Below are 16872 nucleotides of genomic sequence, written 5' to 3' on the forward strand. Positions count from 1 at the left end.
TAATTCGATATTTGAAACACAAAAATGTTTACTACTTTCCTAGGTACTTTTTAATGGTTTTGTAAACTAGTTATTTGTTTTGTTGATGGTTAATGAAGTATATATTTTGTAACAGATAAAACAAATAATTATGCTCAAATTTGTTTTATCATAAGTGAAGTCGTGAGATGACTAACTTAATTTTTCATCTATTTTGGGCGTCAGGACACTAAAAAGGTTGAGAAACTATGGTACATAGAAGGGATGGGCAACTCAAAGTAACTAGAGGGCCAATTTTTAAAACTTTAAAATCTGGCGGACCATGGTAAAGAAGGCAAAAATTATAAAAAGGTCATTAAAATTGACAGTTAGCATTTATTTTAAATAATTAAATTTTACCACTGAATCAATACAATACAAATCCCTAATAACTATAGCTATATTAACTAAGTCGATATGGATATATATTATATTTAGACATTTCATGATTATGCTGGAGTTCAATACTAGAGAAAAATATAATAACTATATTTTACAGTCAACGTGATCAAATTAAATACTGATAAACATCAAAATGTTATAAAGTGATTTGAAAATGTAGCACAATAATTAAAAAAGTATGTGGGTCACCAGTTGCCCATCCCTGGTGTATAGAATCAACGAAAATCTAATATTTTTGATTACGTACGAAGGGATAAAAGGGCGTATTTTGAGCGGCAGCAGTTCGTTAAGATTGCTCGTAGTCTAATTACTGTAATAACACCACATGACGAATTTTTCACATACTTAAATTTTGTTGCTTCTTCGGGAGTTATATTTGTCAAATATTCGTCTACATTGTTGCTATTTTAAATGTTACGTATCATAAACATAGATTTTAGTCCGATATTTTTTTCTGACTTCTTTTTAATTTTTTGTTGATTTTTTTCAGCTACGAGTATGAGCTGATCCAGAGAACTACTGGGGGCAAATTCCACCCCGTTAGAAGACAATAGTATTAAAAATAAAGTATATTTAGAAGAACTAAATAATATATAATAAAAATAAATGTTGACAGTTTTAGTACAATATTGTTACATTATTTTTGGAGGCTCTATGCCCCCCAATACACGCCTACATACGCCTATGATCAGCTATAATTTATAATTTCTCCTATGTAGTGTTCTGACCATAAAAAGATGTTGGATCCGCTTCGGTAATGGGTCGTTTGTTTTGGCTAAGTTTAAATTTGGTGCTTTCAACGATTTCGAAACTTACATCGAGTAAAAATGAGGAATTTTCTGATTTCAATAAAGATTGAGTGATAAAGCAAAAGTTACATTTTATACGAGCTAAATCATTTTGCATATTTCTTTTTTTAAATAAAGTTACTGACACGATCCCTTGGTAGTTGAGGTACATTGCATTTTACCAATCTTAATTTATTTTTTTCAAATTTTTAACAAAATAATAATATTAAATAAACAAATAAAACAATTTAATTGCATTGTGATGATGAATATCCATCATTCAAATCTTCTTAATTGTCTGATTTATCTGAATCACTTTCACTATTATAATCGGAATCAGATATTATGAGAAGTGATTTTACTTCAGGGGAATTTTCAAATTTAATATTATTTTTTATTTGTCGAATCGAAGAAATAAAAGGATCGAATGATATTAATAAAATGTGAAGGAAATCCGTTATCGTCATTATTCTGGATATTTTCCTAGTATTATGTCGTCGAAATGTTATATAATCTTTGTTACGCGATTCCTGGGCATCTTCTGAAAGTTGTCCTAAAAATATTTAATTACACATATATTATGATAAAAAATGGTATACTTAATTTTTATAAGAATTACCTATCGGAAGAATTGCATAGCGAATGATATCCGCTCCGTGAATTAGAATTTTATGTTCTGAAGGGGGCATATAAAACAATAGGTATAGTTTGACAATATTTCTTGCAGTTTCGATACCATAATTTTCGAATGCGTTTGTTTCATTTTGTATCCACTAGCAATACATGATAAAATATTGCCAAACCTATTAATTAGTCTATGCCAGTAATTGCTGATGACTGAAATGCATTTTTAAAAAAAGTTCTAGCCATGTTGCCATTATTGGTAGTACCATATCCTACAAAATAATTAAAACAAAATTATAGGTAATTTAAAGTATTTGCAGTATTTAACGGTTAAATACATATATTTTGTTACCTTGCAACACGATATCTACCAATAAACCCATTTCACTGCGAAATTTACTTTGGATAAGGGTTTTCTTAGCAGAAAACGTTGCCTTATGTTCTGATGTTCTGACCTATACATTATGATAAAATTACCTATATACATTATAAAAGTAATATAATAATCATACAAATAATATAATTATTTACCTGCCAAGCCTTGAAGTACAACCGATATACAATGTGTAGAAGACATTCGAAAAACAATATACATGCGATGAAGAAAAGCCGAATTTCAAATTGTCTGGATTAATTATATTTTTACTTAATTCTAATTCTTAATTCTTAATATTATTACTGTTTTTAGGAGTAACTCATAACCAGGGTTCGTAAGTTCATGCCCTAAAAAATGCCTAAATAAGCATGCATTTATGCACTTAAAATTGGCAAAATATGCTTTGAAATATGCCTTAAAAAGTTAAAAATATGCATTTATATGCACTAAATATCTAAAATTATGCACTTAAAAAATGCTTACTTAAATAAATCATAAATAATTTTTGAAATTACATAAATTATCTATTCAATTTTTTTATAGCTATATTTTATTTTTTTATCTCATAATTAAAAAAAAAATAGATTTTAAATACTATTTAAAACTATTCTTGAGCCTTCATGAACTGTGTATAATGTACGTCTTTGTCAGTAATTAATTTTAAATCTGAAACTTTTGGACAAATTTATTCATTAAATGTCCGAGTATCAAGAATATAAAAAAAAGAAAAAATAGTACAATTTCTATTTTTAATTTTATATATATTTTCCATTTAGATTTTTGATCGATACTAATAGAATGTTGTATAATATGCCCGATAAAATTGAAATATGCATAAATATGTCAAATAAACAAAAACATGCCAAATATGCGAAAACATGCAAAATAAGATTTCACATTTTTAACCGTGGTACCTTGAAATGGATTTCTGTTTCATCTAGCATTAAATACAACTTTGCAAAATTGATATGCAAATGCATGTACTTACGAGCTCTGCTCATAACTAACATAATCTGAATATATGACGCAAAGAATTATTCAAAAGTAAATTGTATAAATATAAAATATTATTATTATAGTTTATTTTGTAATTTCTACAATCCTACATAATTAATAATAATATTGTTATCTAATAAATGTGGTGGACGACGGTGGAATATTGTGGTGGTTCACTGCGACAACGTCTAATAATCGAACTCCCGGTATTTTCGACTATAAATAAATAATCAGTCGAATGGTCGATCGGTGTCTTGGAATTCTCCGCGGCCTGTGCTAATGAATGTGTGCAAACCGATAGTGACGATACTGTACTGCACTTCTGTTGTGTTTGTGTATTGCACTACTATAGACTGCAATATTAAGAGATGAGCAAAAAGTTTATAACATTGATGTTCCGATGTATCGATGTATCTACATTTGAAACATCGATGTTGGTGATCGATATATTCGACAAAAAATCGATGATTATCTTCTATTCAGTGAATAAAACATTATTAGAATAAACAAATGAAAACTTTTTTATTAATTATTAAACTTTTTTACATAATAAATTTTTTAGCATAAGTTTTTTTTTTTTTGTTGTTGAAATTCTCCAGTTCAGCTTTTCTCTTGTTTGTTCGATCTAAAAAATATAAACCAAACTAACAGATACTAATTCTCATGGATTATACAATATCATGAAAATATCTAATAAGAAAATCGTTAAAAAATGTTAGAATTACAACTATACAAAAAAATATTAATTTTTATCGTAAAATATGAATATTCAAAGTGCATTAATATGGTATTTCCTGCATTTTCAAATATACATTTAAAAACCCGAGTGTCAAACTTGAATGGAGTATGTGGAAAAATATATATGTAGAGAAAATGTTCAATAGTGTCGTTAGAAATGTGATACCTTCATAAAAATAATGGATTAAGATACTGAACAATTTTCTCTTACTAGAGTTCGATGGTCCCTGGTATGCCCAAGGGACATCGACTGTTGGTATTGTTCTCACTTTTATAGGTCGGGCCATATACTTATTCAGTTCTGAACTCTGAAAATTAATCATATATTATTTCTATGCGCATATACTAACTATATAAGAAAACATTTATATAGCAGTTACAATATGAATATATCATATAAATATACGTTATCATTTATTTGGATTTTACCTATTCTGTATCATAATTATACAAAAAAGAGTACCCAATAATGAACGTGCTAAATTAAACAAAATATGCACAAACTTAAAAAGTCTGGTCGAGTCACGGGATGTGTGCACTAAAAGCATATGATTTAATTTATTATTATCTAAATGTAACATTCATTTGGAAATATTGATTTTCATCAAAATAGCATAAAGCGTCAAACAAATATGGATAGTTTAATAAGTTCTTCATATAAGATTTTTTACAAGTTGAAATGCTAATACTTACTTGAATGGTTTAAACAAATAACAAATTCTTCTTATAATCACATAATTACAATCATTTTATTTACATGTATCATTCATTATTGACCACTTACGGCTAGTATTATTTCTTTTTTCTCTGTCTCCTTCGGTACAGCTGGTTCAACTGATTTTTTAGTGGCATTCTTTTTTTTTGGTTCCTCGGAAACCGGAATAACTGGCTTTTTTATGATCGGTGGGTATTTTGGCACGTGAGCTATGCGCCGTTTTCTTCTATCAGAAGTTGATTTTCTATTCATTTCATCCTGCGTTAAGCCTTCGATATCAGGTAGCTAAAATAAATATTTTATATCAAATGCAATGAAAACTTAATGGAAAATATCAAAGATAATAGATCAAGGACGTATTTATAGATTTCAAGATTAACACAAATATATTTTTTTGTTGAATTATACATTGCACTCTTGGTCAAATGATATATATTTGGGAAACATTGAAATAGTTAAATAGTACATAACAAAAGTAGTAGTAATATATGTTAGATTCCGGAGTCTTTATCTACTTAGAATAGAGCAACTAAGAGTCAGATGGTTTTTGATTGAAATATTTAACAATGATAACTAACCAACCCCAGAATCATACCTCTATTACTTAAGTTTCTACAGTTATTTATTATCAGATCATCCTTATAAATAAATAAATAATACAAGTCCAATTAAATTAAGAGAGGTAGGTAAATATAAATTTACTAAAATTATTAATATTTTAAAATACTTATAAATACATCTACAATATGTAAAATAAAACAACGTAATATGACGTACTCGATGGACACTTTCAGGAATTGGTCCTATTCTAGGTTTTATTACAACACCTATAAAAAAAAATAAAGTACATATAATTTTGTTTTATTGTGTCAGTATAATATTAAATAGATCAAGCAATACATTTTTCAAAATGATTTTACAACCAGTTCTCAACTAATGTGTAAAATATAAAATAATTATTATAAAATTAATTGTTAAGGTTCTTCTTCAAAACTTAAAAGTTTTAAAGAGTATATATACACTGTATAACTGACGAATATATTCCACACGAACATACTACAATTACAATTGTATAATAAGGTATAATATATTCTTGTAAAATAAATAATAAACTTATAAATTCTACGTACTGATGTTATACTTGTTCTTTTGACAATCCATCTTGAATATGAATATGATTATTAAAATTAAATAGATTTAATTCTAATAATCAGCTAAAGAATTGCAGTCGATAAGTATAATAACTATTCAAATTGTTGGATAAATCCTGATGCGAGATAATTCAAAGGTAGAATCTAATGGTGTACTGTAAAAAATACGTTTGTTATATTTTATATGTAGCTAATAAACGAAAATCAACAAAAGGTTTTATTCGAGCCAAACTAAATATTTTGTATGTAATTTAAATATGCAATTAAATTTAGTATAACTAATAATAATAATCAAAATAATAAATATTACAATAACATTTTAATAATAAAAATAAATTTTTATTTTTGTATTTTTGTACACAATTTCGACTAAAAAAATTGTTCCGATCATCACAATGATCAGAAATATTTGACTTGAAAGATTGTCTAGTTCGTACTTAAAAATTTGTCATTTTATCAAACTTCAAATTTTTCGTTACAATTGTGAAAACTATTGAAAGGTTATACAAATTTTGGCAACATTTACGGCATACTGTTTTTTAAGGGAAATCGATTTCTTTCCCATCGTTACTCAAGAAATTATTATTGTAAAGGTGCCTGTACACTGTAGAGATAAATACAGCTAGATTTAGAAAAGTTTATAACATTGATGTTCTGATGTATCGATGTATCTACATTTGAAACATCGATGTTGGTGATCGATATATTCGACAAAAAAATCGATGTTATAAAAACATCGATATTTAAAAATATCGATGTGTACCTTAATAAGTTTTAAGAAAAATTGTATCTATGTTATATGTATGTATGTTATGTATGAATTGTAAAATGTTTAAATAAATACGTTATTTAAACATCGTACTTCGGATTAGAAAAAAAATCGATTTTTTTTCAATACATCGCATTAAAAACATCCATGTAGGGTTTTGATAAATCGAACGAAGCATCGATGTTTTTAAAAAATCGATGTATTTTGCCTATCTCTAGTATTATTTAATATTTAGACCTTGGAAGTGTTTTATTTTGGTGTTATACCTTGGTGATTAAAAATAGACAAAAAAAAATGTATTATTTAGTATTTTTAATAAACAAAAAAGTATCCAGTACTAGTACAGCTGGTACTATTGAAAATGAAAATAATCCAGACAATTTCAAGTTTTTCAGAAAGCATGAAAGTAAGTAAATTTAATTATTATAATATTGTCATGTAGCTATGTAGCCCTATATAGGTATATGTATATAAATATATATTTGAATTATAATTTATATCTGGTCACCATACCTAAAGTTAGAGGCGTTCTCAAGGGGAGGGGGGGTCATGGGGTTTGAACTTCCTCATGGTAATATATATATTGTGTAATATGGCAACACCGGAACGAACATTTTCATGTCTTAAAAGATTGAAGAATTATCTACGTGGCACGATGACAGAAGTAAACATTTCAAAATTTAAACAAATAGTTAATTATAATATTTTTTTTGTTTATATTTACAACATATATTTTCTAGACTAAACTTAATGGATTGATAATGCTGGCCGTTTATAAGGAAATTCCAATAACAGCTGAAGAAGTCCTCGATGAATTGGCCAAAAAGCCAAGAAAATTAAAAAATTGTAATTTAAAAATATGTTATAATTTGTGTGTAATGTGTATTATCTATAATAAATATGTGATATGTATAATACCGAAATTTTATATTATTAAATGGATCAATTAAAAAATATTAAGTGAACCCCCCATAGAAAAATCCTGAGCACGCCTCTGCCTAAAGTCAAAGGATTTTAAAATCTGAACTGGAATGTAAGTTTTTAGACATTAAAATATTATAGGTAGTTTGTATTTTTAATTGTATAGCAACCAAACAAAGAAGTTGATTGTATGTCAACTGATCTGGAAGATTTGCAATCCGGTCCAATTTGTCCAAAATTACAAATCATTTTTAATTTCAGTTAAATAAAAAATTACACAATATCTTATTTTTTTATTTTACATTTTTTTTACATTAAAGTAGATGCATGATTATTATTTATTAATTATTGTATTCATTTTTTTATGATAGGTGTATCCAAAGACCAAGTTTGGGAACCAAAATAGAGCCTTTTCAGCAGTTTAGTATGAATATTTTGACTGGTTAGAGTACAGTATTGAAAAGAATGCAATTTATTGTTATGCTTGCCACGATTTTTCTACACACTCTGTTGAAGATACTTTTGTTCAAAAAGGTTTCAACAATTGAAAAATTTAGTATGTATACATACTAAAAAAATAATTTGAAATTCTCATGGTATTTTTGATTGGTTGATCCTTACTTTTTATTGGAATGACCTTTTTAAGAATAAGAAAAAACAATCTACTGATAATAAAATTATGACACCTGCAGAAATGGCTGAAATTGTATCACCTAAAACTTTTCCAAACTTGTATAAATTGTTGAACATAGTTTATACAATTCCTTTTAATAGTGCTACTTGTGAAAGAACATTCTCTGCTATGCGACAGATAAAAAATTGGCTACGTTCAACAATGTTACAAGACTATTTTTCAAATTTAGCTTTATTAAATATTGAAAGAGACTTTACTAATAACATAGACAGTGATTCTGTTTTAAAACATTTTATAGCTAATAATAAAAATAGACAGATAAATCTTAATATGTAAATTACAAATTATATTTATATTTGTATTTGAGATTATTGATTATGTCATATTTTATGTAAAACATACTACATATAAGTAGATACATGATTTTTAATAATTATTGTAATGTTTCTGTGGCAATGAGGGGTTTGGGGTGCGAAGCCCTCCATGACTCATATTGACTAAATTTATTTGTAGGGCTTCAGCCCCCCCAATATTTTAGACCTAGTTGTGCCAATAAAACTCATTTTAACTGTCACAGTGCCGTATCCAGAGGGTGGGCTTTTGGGCTTAAGCCTCCCCCCCCCCCGAAATCTCTGGTAAGATATTTTTTTAGTAATGCGTAATGGGTTCAAATCAGTAATAATGTTGACGGGGGAACTATGGCCTAGCAACGGTTATGACGCTACGACGACCATAGGTATTAATGACGATTGATGACGGCAATGTTCATTAACATACCTACTAAAAAAAAATATGAAGCTTATTTAAACTTATGTCTTTGCATAAAAAATGCATTAAAAATGCAACAAGTGAGAAATGCTCTAGGAGTTGTACAGGAAGTAAATGCATGTTTTCGTGCATCAGCTATACAGTCAACTATATTACGGAAAAAATTAAAATCTAAATCCTTTTCTAGGTTGAACAAATTTTGCGAGACTAGATGGGTGGAACGAGATGAGTCAATTTTAATTTTGGTTGAAGGTTTTAATGAAATATTAAGTGCGTTGGAAGAACTTATGTCAATAGAACATGACAAAGCAGTTTTTTCATTACATAAATCTATGTGTAATTTTAATTTTATTATAACTATCTGTATTTTGGAAAAGATCCTTGGAATAACTAATTTTATTTCCAAATATCTTCAAACAGAAAATATAGATTTAGCCATTGCAATAGAATTTGCAGAATCGACAATTCCAAATACAGGATTTACGGACGGAAGAAACTTTTGATGCTATATTTCATCGTGCTTGTGAAATTGCAAAAGAAGTTGGCACATCACCAACCATACCAAGAGTAGTTGGGACTCAAAAACACCGAGATAATTATACAATACTCAATAATGATCATGTTTCTTACTACAAACAATCATTATATTATCCATATTTAGATAATATTCTAGCATGAACGTTTTAAAATGAGCTCTAATATTTTTATTTCTTTATCTTCTTTATTACCAAATAAAATTGGTAATCTATCATTCAGTGATATAAAGCCAGCTATTGATTTTTATGAAGAAGATTTAAGATCTAAAAATCACAAAATTCACATGGACTTATTAAAAAATGAATTTGAATTTTGGAAATGCTGGAAATGGTCTAATGAAGAAAATGACTTACCAAAAAATGCATTAGACACATTATCAAAATGTCCCGAAGATTTATTCCTACATATAAATATTTTACTAAAACTTCTTGCTATTTTGCCTGTAACAACAGCATCGGTAAAAGAAGTTTTTCTTCTTTAAAAAGAATCTAGACCTATTTAAGAAACTCTACAGGCGAGACAAGATTAAATGGGTTAGCCCTTATGAATATACATAGAGACATACAAATCGATACAGATATTATTTTAAATATGTTTGCATCAAAAAAAGAAAAGCGTACAAAACAAATAATAATAATAATAATAATAAAAAAAATAAATAAACATTAAATAGTATGTGTATGTACCTATATGTTTTTAAATTATTTCCTATTTCCCTATATATTTTTGTAATAATAAAAATGCCTTCGAACAAGTTTTTGTAAAGATGTTCAAGATTTTTAATTTGTTTTCAAAATTAAAATCCGTTAAACCCAAGTCCCACAGTTTTGTCTAGCTTATAACCTGTTTAACGTGATTTTTTGCATCGTCTACAGCCCCCTTAAGAATAAATGTTCAATCCTAGCTGGTAAATAAATTGGTAATAATTAGGGCTTGGAAGTTGTAGGAATTGCATATTGTCTGTATGATCTCAATTTATAGTAAATCTTGAAATTTGAAGTATACAATTGCGAGTTAAAAAATTGAAAATTGAAAATGCATATTTTTCATATTTAGCTAAAAAAATGCTTATTTCATTGATTTTATATGCGTATTAAGCATATTTCATATTTTTCTAAAAAAATTGATTTTTTTTCTTTCTTAACCTGTATATTTCAACTAATATTGAATATAAAACTCAAAATTATCAATGAAGGTATTTATTGTCATCGACATAGTCATCTTCTATTGAATAATCGTCGTTCATTTGAATTAGAAAATCATATAAAGTATTGGTGTTTTAATGCAATAACTTAACAGGACAAAACATGTATATTTTCGTAATTTAAAAAATACTGAAAAAATATTTTAAATTTTATTTTCAGCTCAATAAGATGTCAAAATTCCAACCAGTTATGTTTTTTTTAGTTATAAATAGTTTTTATGTATGTTATTAATTTATTAACAAAATCTGATGTATTTTATTTTTGGAATTCAGAATAATTTTTTTGCATATTTAACATTTATGCATATTTTGTAATTTTTTCATGCATATTTTACCTTTTTTAGCTTCTACAACTTCTGAGCCCTAATAATAATAATAATCATAAATTAAATATATCGAATCACCCCCATAAGTTTATCTTTACCCACTTCCTTGGTACTAAAAAATATCCATATTAGTAGAATACTACATTTACTTATGCAGTTTTGAACTATACTTTGAATCCAAATTAAAAGATGAGAGCAGTGTCTGAAATAATAAAATCTTACTTTTTAGTGTTCAGCGCCGGCGGAAGGGCAGGGCAGAAGGGGCAACTGCACAGGGCCCCGCCATTTTAGGGGCCCCGTGCCTAAAATGGCATGTAATAATTTGTAATACTATAAATTTGTTTTTAATATTAAAAATACAAGTCCCATCTGTAGTGGTGCCTGGGTTTTTAATGAAGTGCATAAAAAAAAAAAAAAAAATGTAACCAATATATTATATTACGAATAATTTTATGAATATTTAATTATAATTTCGATAGAAATCAGAAATGCGATTGTTGTTTTAAATTTACTATAATGATTGATGAATATTATCAGCTTATATAATAATACACGTGAGAGTAAAAATAAATTATAAGACTGACTAACAACGGCAACGGCGACGTCTAAAATAATTCGCTGAAAACAATGTAATTTATTATGTATACATCAATTCCAATAATTCCATTATAACCCGGGTTGCGTGTTTTTCTTTCCGAAAATACGTATAGTTTATCGTATTATTATTCATTTATAGTTGAAGAATGATTGTGTACTCCTTATCTTGTATGTGATGGGTGTCCGCATGACCACAAAGACACAATCAGAGTGCACTTTCTGTTGTCATTTCATTTTTTTTTCATTTTAGAGTATTAGACAACTTATATTGGACTGTCTAGTTGTGCGATAACGAATCAATCCTCGACGTACTCTTGTTACGATTATATATGTATTTAACATTGTTTATCGAAAATCGCTCACAACTAGGTTTGTAAAATATATTATTTCTAAATAATTAAAAAAGAAAAAAACAATTTTGATGTTAAAATGTTAAATTTTTTTTAATTTTTGTGTAGTTAACTTGTATTAATTGTACCTTAATATTTGATCTATACATATTTTATTTTAATACGAAAAATGTATCTGTGCATAAGCAAAAAAATATTTATAGTTTTAAAAAATAAATCCAAATTGAAAATTGTACGTTTAATATACTTTGTTTAATTGTGTACATAAAAAATAAAATATTTTTTAGGGGTTATGTAAAATAGAAAAAAAATGTATTTTTCTTCTTTAATTTGTATTGGGCCCATGAAAAAAATCTGCCCTGGGCCCCGCAAAATCTCCCGCCGGCACTGTTAGTGTTCATGTCTAGCAAAACACAAATATAATTTTATCCTTCGTAATGACATTGAAAACGATAACATATTAAGCAGTCTTACAATAAGGCTTCGAAGAAAACGGCATAGATAACTTTAATCAAAATTGACCAGCGAAAAAAAAAATGAAAAAAAATGTAATTAATTAATAAAAATAAAATTTCTTTTGTATTTAAAAATCAGTACATAAGTTATAATGTCATTGCTGTGTAGTTGTTTTTTACTCAAACAATCATGTCATTCATTAAAATAATTTAATATATTATACATATCACAAAGACTTATTGTAAATAATTGTATAGATTGTGTATACTTAAAAAAAACAAAATGTAACATATATATATATACATTTATATATAATCTCGTTGGATATTGATTATTAATAGTGTTTATATATATTATGCTGACCTTAGTACTGAAACGGTTTTTTATTGCGTTGAATTATATATTTTATTATAACTTTATATACAAATATGAAAAAATATGGACACAATAGAGGATAAATAACTCGGTCTTGACAGACATATGGATGCATGCATAGGCATGTGCAAACCTGTATTTCAGGGGTGCCTACAATACTTTTGGGCCCTATCTTAACAAAACGTGTAAGTATATTTAATAAATTATTATATATAAATAATTAAATAAATATAACTTAAATTTTTTGTTTAATGTTGTCAGTGGCGGTTCGTGTATAAGGGCACGTGCACTACCTACCCAAACTCAAAAAAAAATTGAAAAAATAAACCATAATAATACAACTAAATAGCTGTAGTGTTATTAAGATGATTTTTCAAAATATAAAAACATAAATTCAGAATATTATGAAAATAATATAATATTTAGATGGGGTTTCCGAAGGCCAAACGGGCAGGCGGTTGTCCGCGACGGAACGGTATCAGTGTTATACTGGTGCAGTAGTGCACACTATTGCTGTGCACATTTGTACAATGTAAAAATTAAAACAAGTCGAAACACGCAACACGCGTTATAATCAATGCCGTTACTACCGGTGTGCAAGGTATGCATTGCACATCGGCCCCCAAACCGTTAGGCCCGGTGCACACGTCCGTTTGCAAAAAACGGCAAACTGCAGCACTGCAGTTGTTGAATATACACCATTGCGTTTTTGTTGCGGTAACCGCTCGTCACCCAGATACCTAAGACGGTATTCGTAGTGGAATATCACTTTAGTTGCCATTCAGTCACCAATTATGGAGGTTTATTATAAAAAAAAAAGGCAATTTTTGCTTACTCAATGCACAAAAAATGTGTATGGACGTATAATAGACGTTACTGAGTGTACCCATTTACAGATGCAAGATTATTAAGAGATGCATTTTACACCACATTTAGCGATATAAGAGAGATTCCATAAAAGTGTTTTACTTATTTTCGAATGAGTGTTCGTTCGTTTGACGAACTAGCAACGAAAGTAACACCAAAGATAATTTTTCAAGACACGTGTATGAGACTCTCTATACCGCTACCTATCACTTTGTATTTTTTAACTTTGCCGATGAAGAGCTCAATGCCAACATTGTCGATTATGCACATGTTGCGTGGAAAAATCGCACGTGTGCATGTGTCTATATACAATAAAGCACTACTAAACCGGATTTGTGTGCTCGATGCCGTAGCGGCGACGTTGTTATCTGCGACAGACACTGAACGCAACGGCGACGCAGAGGCTCCGCATGGCATGTACACTGCACGATTTGATTACATATTAATTACGCCGTATTTGCGGTGCCGCAGCGGCAAAAAACGGACGTATGCACCGGGCCTTATAGGCCCCACACGATGTATTATTATGGATTTGGTTGTAGACATTTTAACTGAAGTAAATTGATAAATATAAAAAACAGATTTATCATATTAAATATTTATAATCAAATAATTTACCCAGCTACGAACTCATTGCCAATGACCAAATGCAATACCATTGATTATAAATACTATTATATTACTAAAGTATTTATAATCCTACGGTAATACTAATTCTTAGAACAGAAATAACAGAAAACAATGCAGGTCATTTAAAATTAAAGATCCACCAAGTAGGGAGGATACGGAGGGATGGCATCCCTCTACTTTTTTGTATTTACAGTTTTCATCCCTCTACTTATTTTGTCTAGAATAACGCATTCCTCATAAGACTTGTATTTTAAAATTATATACTTATTATCATTTTCTTATTTATATATAAGAAATTTTTTTTTGGTGAAAATAATTGTTTTTAACATTCAGGCCAGGCTGCCCGGCTTATCGTGTTGTTTAGTATAAAGGTACGGTTTCCAAGCTGCGGCTGGCCGCAGCGGCTAGCCGCAACGGCACACGTAGTCTGACTGTGCTATTTAAAATTGCGGAGCGTGGTTTCCAACGTGCGATCGACGATTGCGTGATTTAAATAGTCGTTGCGGCTCGCGGCTATAGTGGTCTGGTAGCAGTACATTGCGTGAGTCGTGGTGCGTGTCATATAGTGTTTTATTGTATTTTTTGCATTTTAATTAAAAACTATGTCAAAATCTACATTTTCGTCGAACAATGATGAAGTTTTGGTGGAAGAAGTTGAGAAGCAATCCGTATTATATGATTGCTCCCACGAATACATAAAGATATTATATTATATTATCAATAACTTCTTCCGTCACAAACTAACAATTAACAACAAAACTAGTATAATAAATAAATTATTTACCAAAAAACACGTATGTACTCTACACAATATTAGGGTAAAATGAACTCCGGCCGCAACGTCTAGTCGTATTTAGGAAACCAGTCGGCACGCAACGTTTAGTCGTTACGGCTGATCGTTGCGGCTGATCGTTGCGGCCAGCCGCAGCTTGGAAACCGTACCTTAAGCCATTTTGTAACCCGTATTATACTCGTATAATACGGAGCCACGTACTAAGATAATATACCTAATGTGAACTATAAAAAAATAAATAAATATATTATAGGTACACAAGATGTGAAGAATGTTATGATGATATCAGGAAATTTGAATTGTAAGGCATCCCTCCACTTATCTTGAGCCATTTCGACCACTGTTCATGTAATATAAACACCGGTTAACATATTTTATTTATAGTAGGTAAATATTTTTTTGAAAAAATATTTAGGCCCCAAATTCAGATTTGTATACCAGCCCCATAGTGTGTAGTTGCGGCACTGATTATAATGGAATTGATGTGCACATTCGTTTCTGTGCACATTACCAATTAAATTGTTTTCAGCGAATTATTTTCTATGTAACCACACCACTACGCGTTGGTATCGGCATTTTAATTTATTTTTACTCTCATTTGTTTATTATATTCCGATTATCGGCTGATAATGTTAGTCATTATCTTAAGTGCTTGATTTGGCAAAATTAAAGAAGGGGGACTCTATATACTTTAAAGAAAAGGCGTTAAAGAAAACAGTGGCACACGCAGGGGGGAGGGGTTAAGGGGTTGTACCCCCCCCCCCCCCGAATAAATAATGTTACATAACCCAACGCTTATAAAGCGGAAAACATGTATCATATAAAACTCAATATTATTTTTCGTGGTTATTTATTGTTATTGTTTAATGTTTACTATGAATTTAACGAGAATATTTATGGTTCAATGCAATAATTTAACAGGCTCCTATAATTTCCGAAACCTAATTATAACACATTACGTCTATATTGATACATCGTTCGCCGCAATAGGTTTTTTTATATTTTATTAGTGTAGTTATATTCCGATACACCACATAGTCCCGTTTCCGTTCGTCATCCATACAGTAATTCAGTATATACACGTTACATGCGCTCATAATAGTTAATTATAATACTGGTAGAAACAATAATTCATCGGCAGATTAAAATTATTTTAATTATTACTTATAATGAAAGTTATTTTTACTATTTTTTTAAAAACAGGACCTTTTAGTGTCCCAAAAATTTTCCTGGAGACAACGGGACGTATGGTCACCTTAGTCATGGATAACATTCTGTTGTGAACCCGAAATCGAAAAAAAATAAATACCGATTTCTGAAACCGATAATGAAAAAAATGAATATTGATATTCGAAATCAAAAATGAAATTGCAAAAAACAAGTATTAATATTTGAAACCAAAATCGAAATTAAGAAAAACTTATATCAATAATTAATATTGAATTTTTTTTTTTTTTAACAAAATTCTTTATTAATTCTTTATTATCTGTTACAATTAAAACAATAAGCTTAAGTGGTAATAGATAAAAAAAAATAGACGGAAGAGACTGAAAGAAGAGGCCTCCCATAGGAGGTACTTCAATATGAATATAAATTTAGGGTTTTGATCCTAGAATAATATTAATAATAAGGATAATACAATGAATACATAATAGTTATTAGTAAATATTGAAATTAAAATCGAAATTTCTTATTTCGGCCCTGGTCTGAGATTATAAAGAGTAGCGACAAGTTGGTTTAAGGGGGGGGGGAATAAAATAATTTCATCCCGGGGTGCCATAGGCGCAACTAGGGGGCCGTAAAAGAGTTTTTAGCACCCCTGAGTTCAAATGTAGCA

General features: G+C 28.9%; 1 protein-coding gene and 1 pseudogene across 1 annotated transcript; one reads left to right on the forward strand and one right to left on the reverse strand.

Annotated features, from left to right (window-relative positions):
• Positions 1–1525: 1525 nt before the first annotated feature.
• LOC112694274 lies at positions 1526–5950 on the reverse strand. The gene is made up of 9 exons (XM_025569700.1): positions 5788–5950; positions 5435–5484; positions 4727–4942; positions 4154–4250; positions 3781–3829; positions 2364–2457; positions 2185–2287; positions 1828–2104; positions 1526–1761 (listed from the first exon to the last, which is right to left on the reverse strand). Exons 1-8 carry the CDS (start codon positions 5816–5818, stop codon positions 2019–2021), a joined length of 726 nt encoding a protein of 241 aa, XP_025425485.1. The 5' UTR covers positions 5819–5950; the 3' UTR covers positions 1526–1761; positions 1828–2018.
• A 3237-nt stretch (positions 5951–9187) lies between these two features.
• Positions 9188–10049, forward strand: LOC112694264 (annotated as a pseudogene).
• The last annotated feature ends 6823 nt before the right edge of the window (positions 10050–16872 follow it).

Source organism: Sipha flava, unplaced genomic scaffold (genome assembly GCF_003268045.1).
Source record: "Sipha flava isolate LNK unplaced genomic scaffold, YSA_version1 126_pilon_pilon, whole genome shotgun sequence".
In the NCBI taxonomy this organism is placed as follows: domain Eukaryota; kingdom Metazoa; phylum Arthropoda; class Insecta; order Hemiptera; family Aphididae; genus Sipha; species Sipha flava.

Coding starts and splice junctions, on each gene's coding strand:
- LOC112694274 (XM_025569700.1), bottom strand. CDS start 5,818: ATGGATTGTCAAAAGAACAAGTATAACATCA. Junction 5,485..5,787: donor AAAGAACAAGTATAACATCA/GTACGTAGAATT, acceptor TTTTTTTTATAG/GTGTTGTAATAAAACCTAGA. Junction 2,458..3,780: donor GAGAATTTCAACAACAAAAA/AAAAAAAACTTA, acceptor TAATTAATCCAG/ACAATTTGAAATTCGGCTTT.